At 41.6% G+C, this 26,287-nt stretch overlaps 2 protein-coding genes across 2 annotated transcripts; both read left to right on the forward strand.

Annotated features, from left to right (window-relative positions):
• Window positions 1-894: 894 nt before the first annotated feature.
• Window positions 895-3,461, forward strand: LOC145018301 (heat shock cognate 70 kDa protein 2-like). Its single transcript, XM_078976200.1, has 2 exons — window positions 895-1,277; window positions 1,576-3,461. Exons 1-2 carry the CDS (start codon window positions 1,064-1,066, stop codon window positions 3,303-3,305), a joined length of 1,944 nt encoding a protein of 647 aa, XP_078832326.1. The 5' UTR covers window positions 895-1,063; the 3' UTR covers window positions 3,306-3,461.
• A 20,681-nt stretch (window positions 3,462-24,142) lies between these two features.
• LOC145017820 (ubiquitin-conjugating enzyme E2 7-like) lies at window positions 24,143-26,015 on the forward strand. Its single transcript, XM_078975775.1, has 6 exons — window positions 24,143-24,331; window positions 24,432-24,534; window positions 25,096-25,193; window positions 25,335-25,435; window positions 25,532-25,609; window positions 25,687-26,015. Exons 1-6 carry the CDS (start codon window positions 24,283-24,285, stop codon window positions 25,762-25,764), a joined length of 507 nt encoding a protein of 168 aa, XP_078831901.1. The 5' UTR covers window positions 24,143-24,282; the 3' UTR covers window positions 25,765-26,015.
• Window positions 26,016-26,287: the final 272 nt, after the last annotated feature.

Genomic DNA, 26,287 nt, shown 5'->3' on the forward strand with positions numbered 1-26,287 from the left:
TCATCGGGAAAAACATACCTACTAGCGGGGATTGAAGTTGTATGAGTTCGATACTCTCCTTCTCAGGCCAAATCCTAATATCCAAAACCCTAATAACAGATCCGACCCAAAATATGACTCCTTCAACAACCCTACACTATTAGATGTCTAAAGCCAAACTCTGACGAACACTTGATATGCAGATGGCGAACTTGTTCGGGAATAAACAAGAGAACCCCAAAAGCATATTCAAGCTTGGAATCCTCTACAATAGACATCATAGTTGAGAAGCCATTGAATGCTATATTTGTGTTTATGAGTCAGAAATATTGAAGGATTAGAATCCTTCTAAACTCGAACAATGAATTTGATCTGCTTGTCTATCTGTACCAGAAACAATAAAAATAAGATGAAAAAGGTAAAGTAAAAAGTAGAAGTTAGCCATGGAAGATATTTAGATTTTCCGACCACCGTTGGTGGTAGTGAAATTGGGTTGAAATGAAAGTGGAAGAGATGAAGAACAGGTATTTGAAATTGTTGCAGTAGCAGTACATGTGAGCTAGAGTGAGATGGTTTGATTATTTAGGTGGACATATGATTAAACCTGCTACAATGGGTATGGATGACTAAAAAAACAGTTGTCTCTAAACTTATGCTCTTATAAAACCATAAAATAAATTAAATGACTAAATGAGTAAACCCTAAAAACATAATAGGATATATATATATATATATATATATATATATATATATATATATATATATATATATATATATATATATATATCATTTTCCCAAACTAAATAATTGAAAATATTATGGACCATTTGAGTAATTTTGTAATTTTGTGATGGTCACTTGTTCAAACAAAGGACTCGGATCTCTTGGATCCAATTATTCCGTTTTCACAGTTCTAATTAATATCTGGAACAATCCAGAAACGTCTGTGCTCATCACCAGAACCTATAAATACGTCCCCACCTTCTTTCTTTACATAACAGCAAAGTTTCTGTTTCCAACTGCGTTGTGTATTCGTTCTCTCTATTTTCCGATCCGACTTAGTTTCGTGAAATTGTCTGTGAGAATGACCGGAAAAAGTGAAGGTCCGGCGATTGGAATCGATCTCGGAACCACGTACTCATGTGTTGGGGTATGGCAACACGACCGCGTTGAGATCATCGCGAATGATCAGGGTAACAGGACGACGCCCTCTTATGTTGCTTTTACCGATAGCGAGCGTCTCATTGGTGATGCTGCTAAGAACCAGGTCGCCATGAACCCGATGAACACGGTCTTCGGTAAGTTAACGTTGCCTTAATGTTTCTCATATACTTTTCTGTTAATCCGATCAATATTAGGTTGATCAATGCTTTTACGTGAGCGATGTCAGATTTTGTTCCGAAATTCTGGAATTCGTTTATTATAGTTTAGCTTCATAATTCATCGATGAATTTATGTGCAACTGAAAGTCCTTCAGAATTGGGCGTTTTATCTGCGACTTTGAAAGTTGTTCAGAATTTAATTGTTTATTAGCGTTAGATCTAATGTTTGATTAATTGAATTTTATCTCATAATTGTTTTTGATGACAAAAACAGACGCAAAGCGACTAATTGGTAGGAGATTCAGTGATGCATCTGTGCAAGACGACATGAAATTATGGCCATTCAAAATTACACCAGGGCCTGGAGAGAAACCAATGATCGGTGTCAATTACAAAGGGGAAAACAAGCAATTTGCAGCTGAAGAGATCTCTTCCATGGTGCTCATCAAAATGCACGAGATTTCCGAAGCTTTCGTTGGTTCATCTGTCAAAAACGCAGTAATCACCGTTCCTGCTTACTTCAATGATTCCCAACGCCAGGCCACCAAAGACGCCGGAGCTATCGCTGGTTTAAACGTGATGCGTATCATCAACGAACCCACTGCTGCAGCCATCGCTTACGGATTAGATAAGAAAGCCAGTAGCGTCGGAGAAAAGAATGTGCTCATTTTCGACCTTGGTGGTGGTACTTTTGATGTCTCACTCCTCACAATAGAAGAGGGGATTTTCGAAGTAAAGTCCACAGCCGGCGACACACATCTCGGCGGCGAGGATTTTGACAACAGAATGGTCAACCATTTCGTTCAGGAATTCAAAAGGAAACACAAAAAGGACATCACCGGAAACCCTAGAGCTCTCAGAAGGCTAAGAACAGCTTGCGAAAGAGCAAAGAGAACCCTCTCATCCACAGCTCAAACCACCATTGAAATCGATTCGTTATACGAAGGTGTTGACTTCTACTCGACCATCACCCGTGCCAGATTCGAAGAGCTCAACATGGATCTCTTCCGAAAATGTATGGATCCCGTCGAGAAATGCTTACGAGACGCTAAAATGGATAAACGAAGCGTCGATGACATCGTTCTCGTCGGCGGATCAACACGAATCCCAAAAGTCCAACAGTTGTTACAGGATTTCTTCAGCGGGAAGGAGCTTTGCAAGAGTATAAATCCCGATGAAGCGGTGGCATACGGCGCTGCAGTTCAGGCGGCGATTTTGAGCGGCGAAGGTAACGAAAAGGTACAAGATCTTCTTCTTCTCGACGTCACTCCTCTCTCACTCGGTCTAGAAACCGCCGGCGGAGTCATGACAGTTTTGATTCCGAGAAACACGACGATTCCGACGAAGAAAGAACAGGTTTTCTCAACTTACTCCGATAACCAACCCGGCGTTTTGATTCAAGTTTACGAAGGAGAAAGAACAAGAACAAGGGATAACAATCTGTTAGGGAAATTTGAACTTTCCGGCATCCCTCCGGCGCCTCGAGGTGTCCCTCAGATTTCTGTTTGTTTCGATATTGATGCAAACGGGATCCTTAACGTTTCTGCAGAAGATAAAGTCGGGGGAAAGAAGAACAAGATTACGATTACAAATGATAAAGGGAGATTATCGAAAGATGAGATTGAAAAAATGGTGCAGGAAGCTGAGAAATATAAAGCTGAAGATGAAGAGCATAAGAAGAAAGTAGAAGCTAAAAACGCTTTGGAAAACTATTCGTATAATATGAGGAACACCATTAGTGACGAGAAGGTTGCTTCAAAGATTCCGGCGAGTGATAAGAAGAAGATAGAGGATGCAATCGATCAAACGATTAGTTGGTTGGATGCTAATCAGTTGGCGGAGGTAGATGAATTTGAAGATAAAATGAAGGAGTTGGAGGGTATTTGTAACCCGATTATTGCTAAGATGTATCAGGGCGGTGGTGGTGGTGGTGGTCCTGAGGCGGCGGCGGCTAACTCTGGCACAGCTCCGGCAGGTGGGCCGAAGATTGAAGAAGTTGATTAAATCTGGTTTGTGTAACTCTTAATAAACGCGTTTACAACTATGTAAGCGAAAGATACTTGATGTTAATGCATTATCATCTTAGAGCAATGTTTTTAGCTTTAAACTTCACATACCAATTTTTAGGAGTTAGACGAGGCAATGTTATCTAATTTATTAGGAGGTGATAGCGGTTTATTTGTTATAATATATATATATATATATATATATATATATATATATATATATATATATATATATATATATATATATATATATTGTGTGTGTGTTTTATATTCGTTCACCACACGGATTAGCAGAAAACACTTCCACTACAAAACTACCTTTCCGTTCCAAATACTATAGAGATGTCAATCTGATTACAATTATAAAAAGATTACACGTTTAAAAATAGACGTATGAAGTTATTTTTGGGTTAAACTTGAAAGTGGCATAATAGTTTTGCCTTAAAATTGAAAGTATAATGCTATTTTTGGTGAAAAAGTAAAAGCCACATGCTACGTTTGGCTTAAAGTGAAAGTAGCATGCAATGTTTCGTTTTAAAAAGAAAGTAGCATCCTGTTTTTAGCCCAATTCTCAAAAATTAAAAATATGAATCTGAACAAAGTTGACAATTACCGAGCAAGGGCTTTAAAAGTCAAAATTGTACCTCTTTTTTTACAATAGTGAAGAGAAACTTGAACTCGAAACACATGTTGAGATTGTCAATATCTTTTAGAATAACTCCAGCAAAATGGTCATTTGAGACTGATGTCGCATATCTCCACAGTTATTTAATTAAAACAATGAAATCTAGAGGCTAGTCTTAAAACTTTATAACAACCAACACACTAATATAATTATACATCAACTATATACAAAAAAAAAATCTTCAAAATTAGCTTGTTCATTAAGTAAGCTATGAATTTACTAAACTACGACATTGAAATCCTTCAACTACACCTTTTGTGGATCACCATTCATGAAAACCTATGTTTTGGTCCATTTTTTAGTCGAGAAGTGACCCAAAAGCCCCAAAATCGGGTATTTTCGAATGCATAAAATCAACTTGTTGGAACCGTTGTGTTCAAAAGTATAAAACTATTATTGTGAATGTAGGTACCTATAGTTAAGAAATATGTATCGCAAATTGAAGAAACATTTTTTAGTTAAATCAAGAAAAAAAGTACCAAAATTGTGACACTCATTTCCTAAAATGATCATTTTAGGGTAGTGAATAGTCAAATGCATGTTTTTGGAGAAAACCATGAGTCACGATGTGACGGGTGAAGAATGAAAACGTGCATTAGAGCAGTGGTCACGACGTGACACATAGGTGGTCACGACGTGAAAAGGGCTACAACCCAAGCTCATGATCTTTTAGGGTTTGCTTCGTATTTAAACACCCTAAACATGAATTTAGGGTTCGTTTCTCAGCCTCCATCTCCCTTAAACCTCAAAAACCCTAACCCTAGTTCATCTTGGTGGTTTTGGCTCATTTTGAGTGGTTTTGGTGCTCTTTATTAAAGAAGATGGTCCATTTGGTGCATTGTTTCAGCAATCAAGCCTTTCCTCACCACATTGCATTGTTTCTGGAACTTGGTAAGTCCTAAAGCTCTTGCTTTTTCACTTAAGCATTCTAGATCTAAGTTCCATTCACTTTTCTTCATTTTTGGATTAGGTGGCATACATGGGATCCCTAAATTTAACAACTTTATGGATTATTGAGGCCTTTTATTTAGCATATGTCTCAGATCTAAGGATTGGTGGTGGTTTGGACTCCAATCATGAGTTTTTCGCCTCATTTTCCTTATTTTGACCAGAATCGGTAGAGGACATGCATAGAGCATGCATGTATATAAAGTTGGCATTTTTATGGACCTTTAGAGTCCCATAAAGCTTTTAAAAAAGTTGGAATTGAAGAATTAAAGGATTAAGGACTCAAACCATTAGGATTTTACTCCAGACAGTGGACACGTCATGACCAGGAGAGTGTCACGACACGACGATGGGAGGTCCCTTGACTAATTTGTTTGGATGTGTTTACAACATAACCATGGGGGGTTCACGTCGTGACGTTAGCTGTTGGGTTGTCCGTGACTGAGTTAGCTAAGTTGGAGCGTGGTCGAGTTGGAATCGAGTTGGGTGCATTCTCACAACGTAACCAAGGTCTGGCAACAACATGAGCTCCAACTGTTAGTATTGTTGGATGTTGACTTTGACTTTGACCATTGACTTTTGACCATGGTTGACTTATGGTCAAAATAGGGGTTTAGGGTGTAGACTTAGAGGGTACTTCTTTATTGCTGCTAGGTGTATCGGTGTACCTTTCTACCCATCGTGTGGGCGGTTGTGTGTTAGTTGTTATTCGTAAGGTAAGTCCTCTCACTATACTTGCATGGGTAGTAATATGTGTGTGTTGACCAGCTGGTCTTAACTGTTATATATAAACTAAGTTGTTGATAACTCCTAGATTGTTGTAAGTCTATGGGACCGTTGATAGTCCCTAGGGTTGTTGATAACTCATAAGGTGTGCTGTTAATCCACACGGCGTATTGTTAGCACATTGGGACTGCTGATAGCCCTCAGGATTGCTGATAACCCATAGGTGATTATTATGATGTGTTGTATGAGATATTTTGCGGGAACTCACTAAGATTTATGCTTATAGTTGTGGATTAACGATTTTTCATGTACTTATCAGATTGCGAAGGCAGGACTGTACACACACATCAACAAATTTATGATTGAGTTTCTACATTGTATTATTTAACTCTGATTCCTGAATAATGGTTATGTAACATCCCAACATTGAGACCCAAATTTTTTTTGTTTTAAAGTATATTACTTGTAAAAATAGTTAACGGAAAACAACATTGAAATCCTTTCAAACATAAAGTCACAAATCACAAGTCTCAAAACCATATTAGTAAATAGTATAATATCAGAGAAAAATCCTAGGTTTCTCAAATGCGGAATATCATGTGTGAATGTGTGATGCACTGCTACCCCGCCGACTCCTTCCCCTTAGATGAAAAGGTATCTGAAACCAAAAATAAAAACTGCAAGCACAAAGATTGGTGAGTTCCCCCATCATACCCATACCAAATAATGCATAATATTCGAGATCTTTCAACCGGTAACTGTTGGGCATAGCCAGGAGCTGGGCTCCTCCCCGGTATGTTTCAACCGGTAACCGGGAACTAACCTCCCCTTTGGTATCTTTCAACCAGTAACTGGGAGCTACCCTCCCCTTCGGTATCTTTCAACTGGTAACTGGGGACTATTTCACCCCTACTACTGCTAACACATATCAAGCATAATAATCATATCAGGCACAATAATCATATCTCATATCAACACTAGATAATTATCACAAAGAGAATCATCTATCCAGCACTCTTACTTGTGGACCGGCATTGTGGCAGTAGACCCACTCCTACGAAGAGAAAGCTCACCTAAAAGTCATGTAGTGTCTGCACTGATCTCGGCATGAAAACCAACTCTCCTTGAATCCTCAATCCCTACACAACAACTTTTCTAACTTATCAATTCATACTCGTAACCCTTACAAGGGTCAACTCCAGTCCATGACAAGGTCAAGGTCAACACCTTGGTCAATGGTCAATCATCTGATCAAAGTCAACATCTGGTTGACTCGAATCGTCGAGTTGGTTCACCAACTCGCCGAGTCCCCATATCCACAAAATGCCATAATCCTGTCCCTACTCGTCGAGTCTAGCAAGAGCTCGACGAGTTCGCCTTCAACAACACATCAGACTATCTTCAACCGAATCATCGAGTTCTTCCTTGAACTCGTCGAGTTCATCTTCATCCATATGAAGGTGTTCTGTAACGACCCGTTCCCGGTATGTTGATTTATTGGTAATTATAGTGAGTTTTTCAAGAGGGACTCGGCGAGTTCTAGCCTGACTCGCCGAGTAGGGTCGCGCCTGAGGGCACGCGTGAGCCGGGGACTCGGCGAGTCCATATCCCTGACTCGGCGAGTCCATCTGTCTGGGTGAAACCCTAAATTCCCCGGGTTGCCCACTATTTAAACCACCTTATAGCCCCCATTCTCGCCTCCCTCACCCTGAGAACGCAGTGAGAGAACCCTAATCCTCCCTTGAAGAGCTTATATGTGTTTTGGTGCCATTTTGTGAAGGTGTGAAGAAGGAGAAGAAGGAAGAAGCAAGGAGAAGTGTTGTAGTGCAAAGATCCAAGGCCAAATCAGAGTTAATTGAGGTATTTTCGGAGTTCCATCTTGTTATATGCTTTAAACTTCCATTAGAGCTCTCCTAAGAGCTAGTTGATGCTTGTTCCAAGCCTTACACTTGCATGAACGCCTTATTAAGTCGAAATATCTATGGATCTGAATGTTGGGGTGTTGTAGAGCCCAAATCTACTGTCTTTTTGGAGTTATATTGCATGATAACCATAGATCTACCCATTTTGTGCATCTTTTAGCCTTATTTCCCTTATTCATGAGGTTGTACACGTAAAGTTGGAAACTTTACGTGGTAAATCAGCTTATTGGACCCAGATCTATCAATTGTATGTGTTGGATTCAAACAAAATCAAGTAAAAATCAGTTGCATGGCGGCAACTCGGCGAGTCGGAAGAACGACTCGACGAGTTGGGTCGCGAGTCCCGAGTTCTTCAGTTTTACCAGTGTCGAGTGAACCCAGTGAGCTAGAGAGTGGACTCAGCGAGTTGAGGGTGAACTCAGTGATGGAGGGACTCGGCGAGTCCAAGGAAATCTTCTTAAAGATCAAGAACAACTCGTCGAGTTTGTTCATCCAGCTCGGCGAGTCTGATGAAGATTGTTTGAGTTCTTGGATCAAGAGGGTACTCATCGAGTCGATGCCAGACTCGACGAGTAGCAGTGAGTAAGAGTGAAAAGTGAGAGTGGGACTCGGCGAGTTGGGTGGCCCAACTCGGCGAGTCAGCCTAAAAGATAATTGACTTTGACCGAGGGTAAAAGAGTCATTTTACCCAAGCGCAGTGTTTAGTATTTGATTGAGTGTGTTTATGGACTTGTAGCCGAGGAGATTCAGGAGCAGCCGCCGTTAGCTTTCCGAGCCACACACTCAGCAGCCAGCTTACGAGGTGAGTTTTCTTCCAGTAGGAACGGGTCTAAGGCCACAATGCCGGCCCGTTCAGTTAGCAGTAGTTTCCGGATTTAGGTCTGATGCAGTAGCTAGCATGTTCGATGCCTTCGTGGCTCGAACAGGATTTATGTGCTATGTTTTATGTGTTAAGTATTATGTGTTCCGGGCCACGGCCCGATGTAGCATGTCGTATATGTGTTATGCTATGCCATGTCCAGCCAGTCAGTTCCAGACTTCGGTCCGATGCAGTTAGTTCCGGACTTCGGTCCGATGCAGGGGACAAGGTCCCAATCAGTTCCGGACTTCGGTCCGATGCAGTTAGTTCCGGACTTCGGTCCGATGCAGGGGACAAGGTCCCAGTCAGTTCCGGACTTCGTTCCGATGCAGTTAGTTCCGGACTTCGGTCCGATGCAGGGGACAAGGTCCCAGTCAGTTCCGGACTTCGGTCCGATGCAGTTTTCGGGCTTCGGCCCGATGTAGTGGGCAAGGCCCAATATGTGTTTATATGTTATTGTATGGTATGTGGTAGTTTGGGGGAGCTCACTAAGCTTCGTGCTTACAGTTTCAGTTTGGTTTCAGGTACATCCGCAAGCAAAGGGAAGAGCTCGGGGTGACAGCATCGCACACACCACAGCATAGCTTTTATCCTGGGGATGTCTCTTGATGTTTTGGGTCGATGTAGTATGATACAGTTTTCCGCACAATATTTAATTATGTTTTGGGGATACATCGCGTATGTTTTATGTTATGTTACTTATATTATGGTTTTGATTATAATGAAAAACGAAAATTTTTGGGTCGTGTTTTTGGGTCGTTTCAAGTTGGTATCAGAGCCCTGGTTTGAGGGATTCGGATACACTTCCGGGTGTATCTGAACTCAAACTAAGGAAAATAAAAGATTTTAGTAAAATAAAAATGTTTTACAAAAAGAATTTTGAAAGCACTTAGAAATAATTGTTTTTAACAAGATAGAGGTGTGTGCATGCGGTCAGCCGAGCTCAAGTAAGTACTCCCAAATTACCCATACAAGTTATTTGTTCAGCTTCAGTTTCAGTAGAACAGCATGCTAGTATAGGGCTAAGGATCTAGGAGAATGCCTTATGTGTCTGTTTATGTGTTACAGCTTTATGAGTATTGCATGCTAGAATTGAGTAGACAGCAGTAGGATAGCCTGTTTAGGTTATGCCTGATAGTACGAGCTTAGCATCCTATGCTAGTGCAGTTTCTTGTTATAAGAATAGTTTTGCCTGAGTCTGTTTCCCTTGTCCGAATGCTGCTTGCTTCGTGCTTGGTGGGGTTCTGAGTAGTGGGAGTTAGCCATTAGGTGAACACGTCACACCACATGTGATCAGGTTTGAATAATCCCAGAGTGTTGGAACTGGCCCTATTGCGCAGCTCTTGTTTGAGTCCAACCGTTGTAGGGACGGATCTTTTACTTGAAGGATTATCTGATCCTCATCACATGTGATGGTGTTTAGGTGGTGGCTAGCTGGCATTATGAGGAGACCTACAACAGCTGAGGACCAGTCGTGTTGAGCTTGAGGTTTCTCTAGGGCAAGCCTAGGATGAGAGTAGCAGAGAATAGCAGCGGTAGAAGTGACTTGGTGGAGTCAAGGCAGTTCTTGAGGAAAGTACGGATAGGTGTGGAAGGTAGTAGGGGCCCATACTACTGAAAGCAGAGGATCCGTACTCGAATCAAGGAAGGCCAAGACAAGACCAGGAAGCTAGTAGTAGTATCATGATCCCTTGAGATATTTCAGTGTTCTGATGTGGTTATGATATGTTTCAGAATGGTAGTTTTGCGTCCGAGACCAGCAGTCGGCAGCTCAGATGCCGGAGGGGGATCAGGATCGGGATCAGGCCCGGAGGTCGGGCAGATGGATGAGCATACTAGAGAGTTCCTTTCTTCTGAGGTTACCCGCATCATACTGGAGCAGACTCCTGTGATCTTCGGTTCGATCAAGGAGGGTATTTTAGAGCTGATGGATGAGAGATTGAGTACTTTCCGTGCTGAGATGGCGGCCGTGATGGGGTCGCGCACACTTACGTTCAGGGAGTTCAGGGCATGCGGGGCTCCAGACTATCATGGGGCGCGGGACCCCATAGCGAGTACTAGATGGTTGGCGGATGTGGCCAACGCTTTCCGCACTAGCAGGTGTCCCGAGGGGGATAAGGTCAGATTGGCGTCCTGTCTCCTGAAGGACAGGGCACGGGATTGGTGGGAGGAGGTCGGACATGCCATCGGGGATGATGCGGCATTGGATGCCATGACCTGGGCTGATTTCTCTACCAGGTTCAGAGCGGAGTTTGCACCGGTCATTGAGGTGCAGCAGTTAGCTAGGGAGTTTCAGGACCTTACCCAGACTACAGAGACAGTGGCGGAGATCACCGCCAAGTTCAGGGAGAGGGCCCTTCTTGTTCCTCAGTATGCAGCCGATGAGGAGATGAAGAAGGCCCGTTATCATGAGATGTTGCGGAGTGACATCCGCATGTTTGTGAGCCGGTCCAGTTGTAAAACGTTGGACGACATGATTGCCAGAGCTAGAGAGAGGGAGATTGATCTCGAGATGGAGAAGAAGAGGAAACCGGAGGCGGTTTCGGGTTCAGGCAATGTGGGCAAAAAGCCCAAGGTTTCAGATCACAGGTCTAGGAGTCAGCAGAGCCACGGTCGGTGTGGCAAGTGTGGGAGATTACACGAGGGGGCGTGCATGGCAGGGAGTTCCGGCTGCTACAAGTGCGGTCGGACTGGGCATTTGAGTAGGGATTGTACGGCCCCTGCTACTACGGTTACAACATCAGACCTGATTTGCTTTCAGTGCAATCAGAGGGGACATAAAAGGTCCCAGTGTCCCAGTTTAGCTGCAGCATGGAAGGTGGTTACACCTGCCCCTGCCACCTTGAGGATTACGGATGGCCGGCAGGGCCGAGCTGATGCGCCAGTGGCGAAGAGCAGGGCATTTCAGATGACAGCAGAGGAGGCGCGAGCGACTCCTGATGTGGTGACGGGTATGAATCTTTCCTTCATCTTTAATTGTTATTATATCGGTTGAGTATTACTTATGTGGGTATGTTCTATTTAGGGTCGTTCTCTGTGAACGACATTTCTGCTTTGGTATTGTTCGATTCGGGGGCTATCCGATCATTTGTATCACTTGCGCTTAGCAAGAGATTTAGCAGAGCTCCCGGGGAGCTGGATTGTCCACTAGAGGTTGAGATAGCAGATGATAGGACCGTGAGGGTCGGCAGAGTACATAGAGGGTGTTCCCTTCAGATATTTGATGAGCAGTTTTCAGTGGACCTGGTTCCTATTCCCCTGCGTGGGAATAAAGTTATTGTGGGCATGGATTGGCTGAGCCCCAATGGGGCGGTGATTGATTGTGAGCTTCAGCTAGTGAGGGTTCGCACTCCCAGTGGGGGAGAGATAGTGATTTAGGGCGAGAGGCCCCAGCGAGGACCGATCTTTTGTTCCGCCGCAAGGGCGAGGCGCTATGTTCAGCAGGGTTGCGCCGGTTTTGTAGCTTACGTCTTGGATGCCCGGGAGAAGGGCAAGACGACGATTGATGATGTTCCTATTGTTCGTGACTACCCGGATGTGTTTCCCGAGGATTTGCCGGGGATACCTCCAGAGAGGCAGGTTGAGTTCAGGATTGACCTAGTTCCTGGTGCGGCTCCGATAGCCAAAGCACCGTATCGACTTGCTCCCCCTGAGATGCAGGAGTTGTCTACACAACTTCAGGAGCTGTTAGACAAGGGTTTCATTCGGCCGAGCAGTTCGCCTTGGGGAGCGCCGATCTTATTTGTGAGGAAGAAGGATGGGTCGCATCGTATGTGCATTGATTATCGGGAGTTGAACAAAGTAACGGTGAAGAACCGTTACCCACTTCCGAGGATTGATGACTTGTTTGATCAGCTTCAGGGAGCGTCTTGGTTCTCCAAGATCGATCTACGCTCCGATTATCATCAGATGAGGGTTAGAGATGAGGATGTACAGAAGACTGCTTTCAGGACCCGGTATGGTCATTATGAGTTCGTGGTGATGCCATTTGGGCTCACCAATGCCCCAGCCGCGTTCATGGATCTCATGAACCGCGTGTGCAGACCGATGCTGGATCGGTCGGTGATAGTGTTTATAGATGACATCTTGGTGTATTCCAAGACACAGAGGCAGCACGAGGAGCACCTGCGGGAGGTGTTGGAGACTTTGAGGAGGGAGAGACTTTTCGCAAAGTTCTCCAAGTGTGAGTTCTGGTTGCGCGAGGTGCAATTTCTTGGTCATCTCGTCAACCAGAAAGGTATTTTGGTAGATCCGGCCAAGATTGAGGCCGTGATGCAGTGGGAGGTCCCGAGGTCTCCATCTGAGATTCGGAGCTTCCTGGGGTTGGCAGGGTATTATCGGAGATTTATTCTGGACTTCTCCAAGATAGCAGTGCCGCTCACCCGGCTAACCAAGAAGTCGGTGGTTTTTCGTTGGGGGCCTGAGCAGCAGGTGGCGTTCGAGACTCTCAGGCAGAGATTGTGCGAGGCTCCGATCCTTACCTTGCCAGAGGGAGTAGAGGATTTCGTAGTCTATTGTGATGCTTCGATCACAGGTATGGGAGCAGTATTGATGCAGCGAGGCCATGTGGTAGCTTATGCCTCGAGACAGTTGAAGCCTCACGAGGCTAATTATCCTACCCACGATTTGGAGCTGGGGGCAGTTGTGTTTGCCCTCAAGATTTGGAGACATTACCTTTATGGGGTCCGTTGTACTATATACACGGATCACAAGAGTTTGCGATATCTTATGGATCAGCCGAGTTTGAACATGAGACAGAGGAGATGGTTAGACGTGCTGAAGGACTATGACTGTGAGATCCTTTATCATCCAGGGAAGGCCAACGTGGTGGCCGACGCCCTGAGCCGTAAGGGGTCGGCGGCCCCTATCAGAGATCTGTGTATGAGGATGACAGTGATCACTCCATTGTTGGAGCGGATCAAGGAGGCTCAGATGGAGGGCCTCAAGGAGGAGAGGCAGAAGTGCGAGAGGATAGTGGGCCGAGTAGCTTCGTTTGATTACGACAGTCGGGGTTTGTTGACGCTTCATGGTAGGGTGTGGGTACCGTACTGGGGTGGGGTACGGCAAGTATTGATGGACGAGGCTCATAAGTCTCGATTTTCTATCCACCCTGGAGCGACGAAGATGTATCGAGATCTTCGACTTGATTATTGGTGGCCCTGCATGAAGCGAGATGTCGCTTGGTATGTGGAGAGATGTTTGACCTGCCGGAAGGTCAAGGCGGAGCACCAGAGACCTCACGGCAAGATGCAGCCGTTAGACATTCCCGTGTGGAAATGGGAGGACATCACCATGGATTTTGTCACCAAACTCCCCAGGACCGCACGCGGGGTGGACTCGATATGGGTAGTAGTGGATCGGTTGACGAAGAGTGCCCATTTTATTCCGATTCAGGAGAGTATATCAGCGGAAAAGTTAGCCGATATCTATGTGCGAGAGATTGTGGCACGTCATGGAGTGCCGGTATTGGTGGTGTCGGACCGAGATGTTCGTTTCACGTCCAGATTCTGGAAGCGATTCCACGACGAGATGGGTACTCGTCTCCATTTCAGCACCGCTTTTCATCCTCAGACTGACGGGCAGAGCGAGAGGACGATTCAGACTCTCGAGGACATGCTTAGGGCATGTGTTTTAGATTTTGGGGGCAGTTGGGATACGTATCTTCCGTTAGCGGAATTCTTGTATAACAACAGTTATCATGCGAGCATTGATCGACCTCCTTTTGAGATGTTATATGGCAGGAAGTGCAGGACCCCGATTTGTTGGGGCGAGGTCGGTCAGCGAGTTATAGGGAGCACCGAAGTGGTGCTCAAGACGACGGAATTGATCCAGCAGGTCCGTAGTAGGCTGCAGACTGCGCAGAGTCGGCAGAAGAGCTACGCCGACAGGAGGCGTTCGGACTTGGAGTTCCAAGTGGGAGATATGGTTCTTCTGAAAGTCTCACCTTGGAAAGGTGTCATTAGGTTCCGGAAGAGGGGCAAATTGGGCCCCAGATTTATTGGCCCTTTCAGGGTTTTGGCCCGGGTGGGTCGGGTTGCTTATCGGTTAGATCTCCCTGAGGAGCTTAGTCAGATACACAACACCTTCCACGTGTCGCAGTTGAGGAAGTGTTTGGTGGATGAGACAGCAGTCGTTCCCTTAGAGGACATTCAGGTTGATAGCGGCCTAAATTATATCGAGAAGCCGGTCGCGATTCTGGAACGGAAGACCAAGACCTTGAGGAACAAGGTAATTCAGCTAGTAAAGGTGCAGTGGCAGCACCGGAAGGGGTCTGAATGGACGTGGGAGGCTGAAGAGGAAATGAGAGCGCACTACCCGGAGTTATTTGCAGATCCAGCTGTAGCAGACTTCGAGGACGAAGTCTGAGACAAGTGGGGGAGAATTGTAACGACCCGTTCCCGGTATGTTGATTTATTGGTAATTATAGTGAGTTTTTCAAGAGGGACTCGGCGAGTTCTAGCCTGACTCGCCGAGTAGGGTCGCGCCTGAGGGCACGCGTGAGCCGGGGACTCGGCGAGTCCATATCCCTGACTCGGCGAGTCCATCTGTCTGGGTGAAACCCTAAATTCCCCGGGTTGCCCACTATATAAACCACCTTATAGCCCCCATTCTCGCCTCCCTCACCCTGAGAACGCAGTGAGAGAACCCTAATCCTCCCTTGAAGAGCTTATATGTGTTTTGGTGCCATTTTGTGAAGGTGTGAAGAAGGAGAAGAAGGAAGAAGCAAGGAGAAGTGTTGTAGTGCAAAGATCCAAGGCCAAATCAGAGTTAATTGAGGTATTTTCGGAGTTCCATCTTGTTATATGCTTTAAACTTCCATTAGAGCTCTCCTAAGAGCTAGTTGATGCTTGTTCCAAGCCTTACACTTGCATGAATGCCTTATTAAGTCGAAATATCTATGGATCTGAATGTTGGGGTGTTGTAGAGCCCAGATCTACTGTCTTTTTGGAGTTATATTGCATGATAACCATAGATCTACCCATTTTGTGCATCTTTTAGCCTTATTTCCCTTATTCATGAGGTTGTACACGTAAAGTTGGAAACTTTACGTGGTAAATCAGCTTATTGGACCCAGATCTATCAATTGTATGTGTTGGATTCAAACAAAATCAAGTAAAAATCAGTTGCATGGCGGCAACTCGGCGAGTCGGAAGAACGACTCGACGAGTTGGGTCGCGAGTCCCGAGTTCTTCAGTTTTACCAGTGTCGAGTGAACCCAGTGAGCTAGAGAGTGGACTCAGCGAGTTGAGGGTGAACTCAGTGATGGAGGGACTCGGCGAGTTGTTCATCAACTCGGCGAGTCCAAGGCAATCTTCTTAAAGATCAAGAACAACTCGTCGAGTTTGTTCATCCGGCTCGGCGAGTCAGATGAAGATTGTCTGAGTTCTTGGATCAAGAGGGTACTCGTCGAGTCGATGCCAGACTCGACGAGTAGCAGTGAGTAAGAGTGAAAAGTGAGAGTGGGACTCGGCGAGTTGGGTGGCCCAACTCGGCGAGTCAGCCCAAAAGATAATTGACTTTGACCGAGGGTAAAAGAGTCATTTTACCCCAAGCGCAGTGTTTAGTATTTGATTGAGTGTGTTTATGGACTTGTAGCCGAGGAGATTCAGGAGCAGCCGCCGTTAGCTTTCCGAGCCACACACTCAGCAGCCAGCTTACGAGGTGAGTTTTCTTCCAGTAGGAACGGGTCTAAGGCCACAATGCCGGCCCGTTCAGTTAGCAGTAGTTTCCGGATTTAGGTCCGATGCAGTAGCTAGCATGTTCGATGCCTTCGTGGCTCGAACAGGATTTATGTGCTATGTTTTATGTGTTAAGTATTATGTGTTCCGGGCCACAACCCGATGTAGCATGTCGTATATGTGTTATGCTAGTTGATGTGTTATGCTATGCCATGTCCAGCCAGTCAGTTCCGGACTTCGGTCCGATGCAGTTAGTTCCGGACTTCGGTCCGATGCAGGGGACAAGGTCCCAATCAGTTCCGGACTTCGGTCCGATGCAGTTAGTTCCGGACTTCGGTCCGATGCAGGGGACAAGGTCCCAGTCAGTTCCAGACTTCGGTCCGATGCAGGGGACAAGGTCCCAGTCAGTTCCGGACTTCGGTCCGATGCAGTTTCCGGGCTTCGGCCCGATGCAGTGGGTAAGGCCCAATATGTTTTTATATGTTATTGTATGGTATGTGGTAGTTTGGGGGAGCTCACTAAGCTTTGTGCTTACAGTTTCAGTTTGGTTTCAGGTACTTCCGCAAGCAAAGGGAAGAGCTCGGGGTGACAGCATCGCACACACCACAGCATAGCTTTTATCCTGGGGATGTCTCTTGATGTTTTGGGTCGATGTAGTATGATACAGTTTTCCGCACAATATTTAATTATGTTTTGGGGATACATCGCGTATGTTTTATGTTATGTTACTTATATTATGGTTTTTATTATAATGAAAAACGAAAATTTTTGGGTCGTGTTTTTGGGTCGTTTCATGTTCAGTCTATAACTCGTTGGGTTCTCCTTGAACTCGTCGAGTCCATCTTCATGTGGTTGGTACATTGTCTTGAACTCATTGAGTTCGTTCTTGAACTCGTCGAGTCCTTTGATCTTTAAGTCCAATACAAACCCCCTAACAGGTTGAGTGTCCCCTCCACTCAACCAAAACCACCTCCAGAAGACATTGGGGGGGAAAAGACTCGACTCGCCGAGTCTTTCAAGAGACTCGTCGAGTGCCTCTATGATCAAAACTATCCAGTCAATTATAATGGGTCTTAATGCATCAAAACCATAGATCTGACCTCCTAAGGTCCATTTCATACATAAAGTCCCAATCTTGATGTCCATGCATAGGGGTTTTGACTCAAAAGACCATAAAAGAAGTCTACAAGATGCATGGGGTGCTTATGGCAACAAAGTTGGAACCTTTATGCCATATGGACCACTAATAGTTCCAGATTTGAAGTACAACACCAAGCACACATATAAAATCCGATTATGGCTTCATTATGCTCATAAAAAGGGTAAAAATAGCCCCAAATCAAAATCTAAGAGATAGATGGTCAAGGTTCCAAATTTTTACCTTGAAGGAGCTGAGAATGGAGTAAAACTTCAGTATCTTCTTGCTTCTACTTGAACTCACAAGCTTCCTTCCTCCTTTCCACCTTCAAAAACACACAAAAAGGTACCAACAAGCTCAAGAACACACAATAATGGCTAGGGTTTCGAGTTAGGGTTTTCTTTGGGTTGGGAGGGACAATGGAGGCTAGTTTGTGGTGTTATAAGTTGTTTAAATAGGGTGCAAACCTAAATATTAGGGTTTCATCTAGACATTCCTACTCGCCGAGTCGGTCTCCCGACTCGTCGAGTAGGTCATTTAACCCCCCGATCAAAAGTCAAGTCTACTCGATAAGCTGGGCCTCTAACTCGTCGAGTCCCAGAGCAAAACATGGAGTTACTTGAATTTAAATACGTACCAGGAAACGGATGTTACAAATCTCCCCCACTTATTTTAGACTTCGTCCTCAAAGTCTGCTAATGAGTCTTGAAAAAGCTCGGGGTAGTGCTCCCTCATCTCGTCCACCGGCTCCCAAGTCCATTCTGAACCCTTGCATTGCTGCCATTGCACCTTTACCGACTCCATCCTCTTGTTCCTTAGATCCTTCGACTTTCTGTTGAGGATCGCCACAGGTCGTTCAATGTAGTTCAGGCTGTCATCCACCTGAATATCCTCCAAAGGCACCACTGCCGAATCGTCCACCAGACACTTCCGTAACTGGGAAACGTAAAAAGTGCTATGAATCTGACTGAGTTCGGCTGGAAGGTCCAGCCTATACGTGACCTTGCCCACCCGGGCGACAACTTTGAAAGGTCCAATGTACCTGGGGCCCAACTTGCCCTGCTTCCTGAACCGAATGAAGCCTTTCCAAGGCGACACCTTCAGGAGCACTGTATCCCCGACCTGGAACTCCAGGTCCGAATGACGCCTGTCGGCATAACTTTTCTGCCGACTCTGAGCTGTCTGAAGACTGCTCCGCACCTGTTGGATCCTCTCTACAGTATTGAGTACCACTTCGGTACTCCCCATGATCCTTTGGCCAACCTCACCCCAACATGTTGGGGTCCTACACTTCCTCCTGCACAAGATCTCGAAAGGAGGACAGATAGCTATTATTATAGGAAAACTCAGCCAAAGGAATGTAAGTATCCTAATTACCTCTGAAGCCTAAAACACACGCCCGCAGTATATCCTCCAGAGTCTGGATGGTTCGCTCACTCTGACCACCCATCTGCAGGTGAAAAGCGATGCTAAAGTGCAAACGATTACCCAACTCATCATGAAACTTCTTCCAAAACCTGGAAGTGAATTGCACGTCCCTGTCGGAAATCACTGAAACTGGCATCCCATGTCGAGCCACTACTTCTCTGATGTAGATGTCGGCCAACTTCTCGGCCGAAATGCTGTGATAACCGTCAAAATTCGAGTCAGTTCTAGATTTGATAAACTTAGTTGCACATATAGGCACGACACATACTAGACTTAGTAACTAAACCTAATAGAAACTTGGAAACAATTAGAAACAATTGATAGTGTACTTGGATTTCACATTGGTATGTGAATTCTACAACTACGTAACTATAATGATTATTCATATTCGGGTCATTCCTTCACTTGAACAACATTTCATGAGTTATATACACCCATCTTGCACTTGACCTAGTGATAGAAATTAGGTCAAAGTCTCATAGAAACTTAATTCAAAGTTGAAGACTAGGGTTAGTATACTTGATTCCTCAATTTCGTTGGATCTCGGAATCACTACATAGAACACCAATAAACCGATAAAAATAAATTACAAACATTATTTCTAACTTTAATAAGAGCTGGGAAACACGAAAATAATTGGAAGTCTCAAAGATTCAATTTATTTTGATATTCAAAGTTTAGCAAAATCCGAAAAGCCCTAAAAGTCGTAAACTCAAATTTATAAACTTTCACACCTAAAATTCCATAATGTTTGTTATGAACCTTATAATATCACTTCAAAATAACTAAATTCAGGAAAATATCATCAAGGATAATAAAAATTAAGTCATTAATATTTACCCTTAATTTATAAACCAAAAATCAAGGTTTTGTGGATAAAAGCTAGGTTAAGTTGTATATTTTATAAAACTTTGATATTTTTTATAAAAGATTTAATTAGTATAAAGAGAAAGGAGAAATAGAGGGTATTATACCTCAAAAATTCGGATCCCTCTCTCTCCATATCTCTCTCTCACACTCAAAAGGCACACACTACTCATTTTCACTCACTCTTCACTCCACCGTTTTACATCCTTCAAGAACAAGTTTTTTTTCTCTCAAAATCTCTCTTTCTCTCTCAAAACCCACGAAATTCTCCAGCCAAGAACATACCCCAACCTTCAAATCTTCATCTGCTAGGATTGTTCTTCAAGGTAATCACGAAAATCCTTCATATTCCTTTACTTTCTTTCTTGTTTTAAAGGTTTTTCTTACACTTTCTCCTTCTTCTACTTCTTCATCTTCTTCAAACTTGTTTTCTTTTTGTTAAAATGGTTTTTAGAACATCATGAATGATTTTTGAGAGATATTTGGCAGAGATTTCTCATACTTGGAGAGATTTGGGAGAGATTTCACATACTTGGAGAGATTTGGGAGAGATTTCTCATACTTGGAGAGATTTGGGAGAGATTTCACATACTTGAAGAGATTTGGAAGAGGTTTCACATACTTGAAGAGATTTAGGAGAGGTTTCACATGCTTGGAGAGATTTAAGAGAGGTAGAGATTTATAAAGAGGGATTGAGAGAGACTTAGTTTGTGACCTTTTTGAGTGCTTAGCTTTGCAACGCAAGGCCCACAACCCCGTTTAGCCATGTTTAAGAGTCTTACACACCCCCGAAAGGGTATGTAATAGTGTTTTATCGCTTTACTACCTCACTTGCCCCGATCAAGGTTTAAGAAATCTAAAAATACAAACTTTTGAAGTGATGATTTCTTATTAAAATAGTGAGTTATACAATAATTACATAAAGTGAACCCTAGTATACACAGGTTGGATGAGTTGACCGGTTTGACCAGTATACTTTGACTTGATCGGAAATAGATAGTTGTCACATACTGGTGGTAGCCATGGTTTTTCTAACGGAACAGAATTCTCATACATAAATCATCATACATATTAGAAAATACTGGATTTTCTTGGAAAGTATGCATACATATCTTAGAACTTGATAACAATGGTTTGCGATACAAACGACATTTTACTTATAATGAAAAGAAACAATTTGTACAAACCCAGTGACTAGTTTTCAATACAAAATATGCTTATGAACTCAACAACTTTATGCTAATACGTTTTCAAAACCGCTTGTATTCTCAAGACAACGATAGACAGGTACCTTCAACAGCTTTTGGAGAAGACGAAGCATTTTAGAGTCTCGTCTTTATCTTTTGCTATATACAGTTTGTACAAACTATTTTTTCAAACAAATGTAAATATCCATATTGTAATGTATTGTTTGTGTTTACTTTGATTGCTATGATACGATTGTTGTGATACTACACATGACGTCGCCCGCCCCCGGACGTTTCCGTCGTTGTATGTATGACGGTTCGGGGTTGTGACAACCTGGAGTTTCCAAACTCCCAACAAATATGAAAAGGGACCAACTACACCTAAGATGATAGACCTATGAAGCAAAACACATAAAACTTAAGACTTGATCACTTATAGAGCTTGAGAAGGCAGCTAGAAGGTATGAAAACTTTGGATATTGCTTTACTAGGAACCAAGGATATTTCTTCTTATTCAAGAATCAAAAAAGAGCACTAAAGACACAAGGAATGAGGAAATGGCGTTAGGGTTTCACTCTAGGTGTTTCTTTGGAGAAGGAGGTTGGAGAAAATTACCAAACCTAGTAGCTAGTGTCCTTATACAGGGCTCAAGGCTCAAGATCAGGGTTTGGTTTGATTGCGACTATACATCACGACTTATGATGTGGAACACACCGCGTCTTTTCTATGGAACACGTCGTGTTAGAAGTTGGAGTTCGAGAATATCAATATACTTGGATAATTTCTAGGATCGTGATTGCAACCACTTTCCAAAATCTATGATTTTGACCCTTTTCTCCCGAGGTATCATGAAATCTGATTTGGGATAATCTAAGAGAACTATTTAGAAGTCATGCTACTTCTAAATCCGAAACACATAATAATATCTTGTCGTTTTTTGTGTTCTTGAAGTGATAGCGAGAATCAGATGAATTATTTTTGTATATGTATGTATGTATGTATCAACCTGATTTTGGAACACTTATCATCCTTAAAATAAATGTAAGAAATCAGTTGGAAGTTGGTTAACGAAATTTGCAAGCATTTGGCGCTAAAAATGGAGGTTATAAATATGGTTATTTAGACATAATCGAATATTACATTATCATGATGTCACAACCCATTGTGGCAGGAAACTGCATGGCTGGACTCTTTAATATAGAAATTTGTTTAGGTTTTGCGGTGGTATCCTTTGACCCCATTCGTCGCCAAGGGATCTTCCCCTTGGATCCCGCTAGGTGATCTTCCCAATGGAACCCTATACCCTAAGGCGATTCCCCTAAACCTTCGTATCATTTAGTTTATATTTATCACTCAGAGTGTGCACACCATACCTTCAACCTAGTGAGTAAATAGAACTCAACTTATCTCAATATTAGCAATAACTACACTAAAATATGTGATAACATTAAAATCACCAACACATCACGAACTAGGTTTTTTCCCAAAACATTCTTTCTTAAATTTCTTGAAATTACCAATAAAAACATATAAGAAACAAGTGGTATAATCTAAAAGTTTATTAAGTAATTATAAATTATTTGGGAATATTTGGAATTGAATAGAGTAAGGTTGTGTAGCCTAAAAACAATTACTACACGTACTAAAGTCTTAGGATGCTAATCAAGAGTCGTAGGATGTTGAGCTTTCAAGAATTCTTGGTCTATAAGGGTGTCCTATATGACGGTAAAGAGTCCTAGGAAGCTAGTGTGACGCTGATAAGCAACCTAGAACGTTATGCATGATGTTGTTGATTAGTTATTTTTCTTTTCTTTGGTAGTGCTTCTTGAATGGTAGAGAATAATATGAATAAGATAGTTAGTACTAGAAAATATGTTTTGGGATGATTTTACATGTTAATAAACAGTATAATTGTTTATTATAGGTGATTATTAGATGCATACGTAACTAGTTAGAATGCAGTTAAGTGCTCTAGTAACTGAGTTGAGTACTACTGAATACATGCCCCTGTACAAAACCAAATATAATTTCACGACTTAAACTTATTTGAATGTGTTACACTTGTGTGCTATATGTTATATTATATTATATTATATTATCTTATATTATATTATATTATATTTTATATATATATATATATATATATATATATATATATATATATGTGTGTGTATTCATCAAATATATAATCCTTATACAAAACTAAAGATGATTTCTTGACTTAAACTTATGCAATGATATTATGATTCATTACCATCTCATAGACACTTTTGAAACCTATGTATTTTTGACAATTAAAGATTATGGGACCGTTTTTCCATAAAATGATGTAATTGAGGATTAAAGGCTTTAAATGGGTTTAAACTATTAACCCAAAAGAGGGTTGTTTCACCGTTCCAATCCACATGACCAATATTGACAATTTAAGAAAATTGAGCCCAATCCTACACCGCAAAGTTATAGTTCTAAAACAACACAAACAATGTGAATATGAGAAGACATGACTAAGGGGGAAGTCTATATATATATATATATATATATATATATATATATATATATATATATATATATATATATATATATATATATATATATATATATATATATATATATATATATATATATATTTTGATTATGAAGGGTAATTCTTCAACCTCTCTAATACATTCCTTTAGTCGCAACACTTATGTCATGTGTCATGCCCATACAAAGCGCTATGGGCAAGGTATGATGGGTTCTGTATAAAGGAACTGCTATGAGTATTGATCGTAAGTAGTCCCCTTTCATAGGGGCATTACCTATGAACAACACTAGAAGCATGCAATTCATAAATGTTTGAATCTATATTTTTTTGCAACATCAATCATAACAATATTAATTTAAATATAATTGAAAACAAAGAAATGATATATTTCAAAAGTATCTTACCAAACGATCAAGAACCACAAAATAGAACTTAAAATGGTCCCTCGCATCTTCTTGGCATCGGTAAATGTTCTCGGGTTAGTTCTTTCAAATTTATGAAAGTTCATATTTATGAAAGTAATCAGGGAGGTTGGCAAAAGCTTTCTTCACGAATAAGATTTGATGAACTTAGTTGTGGATGTTGCAAAAGCATACTTTGAATTTTGTTTTAAAGAAGAAAATGTTGGAAACAAAGGATGTGTAGTGCAAAGAGTGTGAAATGTAATTTATTCGGTCTCGAATATACAATGTGAGATTCAAAATATCATTAACATAACTACTCTGAAATTTCCCAAGAAAATAGTCATTTTTTAAATTCTAAAAAAAAGATTATTTTTGTTAATAAACCTAATAAAATAGAATGATATTTGCCTTATTTACAGGCCGAAGAGAGAAGAGATAAAGGAGGTTGGAATCAGACGCCAACTTTGGTTCTTCTCTCTATTCCTTTCCTTTATATATACATCTCAACGCTTTCTAGACAACTGTGTCGGTTTATCTCTCAATCACAGGAGTTGCAACCAGTAATCCCTCTCTACAATCGCTCTCTAGAACCTTCCTTTCTCCCATCCATGGCGTCTCCATCTCAAGCAAGTCTCCTTCTCCAGAAACAGCTCAAAGGTCTCACCGTTTTCTCGATTTTAGGGTTCTAATTTCGATTTACTTTAACTTGCTCTGATTCTTTATTTCTTTCCATGATGATCCGTGGCTTATTTTGCAGATCTCTGTAAAAACCCCGTTGATGGATTCTCCGCCGGTCTTGTTGATGAAAGCAATCTATTCGAATGGAGTGTCACCATTATCGGGCCTCCGGATACGTTATAGTGAGTTATTCTATTGCTTCTTGCTCAAATATTGTATCTCTATCTTACATATATATAGTTTAGAAGCTTAATTATATGAAATTGAGGCTGACACAGTCTGTCGATTGTTCTTGTTATAACCTGTTCCTATGTTCTTGCTCTGTTTATTGATTTAATTGGGTTTCTTGGGGGTTTTAAAGAGTTATATTTGTATTACAACACAAGATTACCAATCACACTACATTCTTTAGGGTTAGCAGTTCACAATGTTCTTGATCAATTGTAGAACTGCTGACTACATGATAATGAGATTATTCTATAGCCTTTTTGGTTTTAAAATTAACATCTTATGTTCAATTAACTTGATGAGCAACCTAAGTTTGTTGGACAATGATTATGGTGGCATCTTTCTTCTGTTTGGACTTTTTTGAGTAACCTTGAGTCCAATTCCTATGGTTTTCTTGATCAATACTGAATTATGGTTCTACTTAATTTACCATATTATGTTATGTATGTTCTATTTTTAAATCCATAGATGAAATTTAATGTTTCTGTCTAATAGTTATGGGTTCATTGTTTCAGTGATGGAGGTTTCTTTAATGCTATAATGACCTTTCCACAAAATTACCCAAATAGCCCTCCAACTGTGCGATTTACATCAGAAGTTTGGCATCCCAATGGTTAGTGATTAATTTCCTTCTTTCACACATTTTTAATTTAAAAACCCAATCTTTCCTCTTACTTTTTGTCCAAAATCACTCGTTTATCATCTAATTTTTATCAAGAACTTCAGATTTATAATAATTTTTTGGTGTTTACAGTTTACCCTGATGGAAAGGTTTGTATTTCAATTCTCCATCCCCCTGGTGATGATCCTAATGGCTATGAGCTTGCAAGTGAACGCTGGACACCTGTCCATACGGTATGACACAGCTAATTTCCAAAAATACCCTTGTGTTATTATCAATAACTTCAACAAGAATAATGAAAGTTCTTACCAATAATTTGATATTTGCAGGTGGAGAGCATAGTGTTGAGCATTATCTCAATGCTTTCAAGCCCCAACGACGAATCTCCTGCAAATGTTGAAGCTGCGGTAATGACCATATTGCCCTTGTGTTATTTGTTTTTTATTGAGCATTGGTTTAAGATTATTTTTTGTTGTGATTACAGAAAGAATGGAGAGATAGAAGAGATGACTTCAGGAAGAAAGTGGGGAGATGTGTAAGGAAATCACAAGAACTGATGTGATGATGATGATGATGATGAATGAATGAATGATGTAAAACCAACACTGGCTGCTGCTTCTTGCTACTACTCACTTGTAGAATTTCGCCATTGCTATTGACATTTTGTGTCTGTTAAATTCTGGTTTTTGATTCCTTTTGAAATGAAATGGTTGCTTTGTTTTAGTATTCTCTTGTGTTTAGATTGGTTCTCAAATGTGATTTAGGGACAAAAGTATTTTTTGTTGCAAATTGGATTCATTTTTCTTTTTTAAATCTTGCATTAGGATTTGAGTCATTGATTATTGCTATAATAATGTACCAGAAATAACTACTGTGTCAATTACAAAATGACAAAAATAGAAATGCCTCCTATCACCAAATGGCCATTTATTTTTTATTTTTTGAATATTTTCTAAAGAAATAAATGATAATCCATTTTGCAAAGTGGGGTTTTGAATTTTCGAAACAGGAAACCGATGGTTTCCACAACACACACACACACACACATATATATATATATATATATATATATATATATATATATA

Source organism: Lactuca saligna, chromosome 9 (assembly GCF_052625555.1).
Source record: "Lactuca saligna cultivar CGN05327 chromosome 9, ASM5262555v1, whole genome shotgun sequence".
NCBI classification, from domain to species: domain Eukaryota; kingdom Viridiplantae; phylum Streptophyta; class Magnoliopsida; order Asterales; family Asteraceae; genus Lactuca; species Lactuca saligna.

Coding starts and splice junctions, on each gene's coding strand:
- LOC145018301 (XM_078976200.1), top strand. CDS start 1,064: ATGACCGGAAAAAGTGAAGGTCCGGCGATTGGAATCGATCTCGGAACC. Junction 1,278..1,575: donor CCCGATGAACACGGTCTTCG/GTAAGTTAACGT, acceptor TGACAAAAACAG/ACGCAAAGCGACTAATTGGT.
- LOC145017820 (XM_078975775.1), top strand. CDS start 24,283: ATGGCGTCTCCATCTCAAGCAAGTCTCCTTCTCCAGAAACAGCTCAAA. Junction 24,535..25,095: donor GGGCCTCCGGATACGTTATA/GTGAGTTATTCT, acceptor TCATTGTTTCAG/TGATGGAGGTTTCTTTAATG. Junction 25,610..25,686: donor CTGCAAATGTTGAAGCTGCG/GTAATGACCATA, acceptor TTGTGATTACAG/AAAGAATGGAGAGATAGAAG.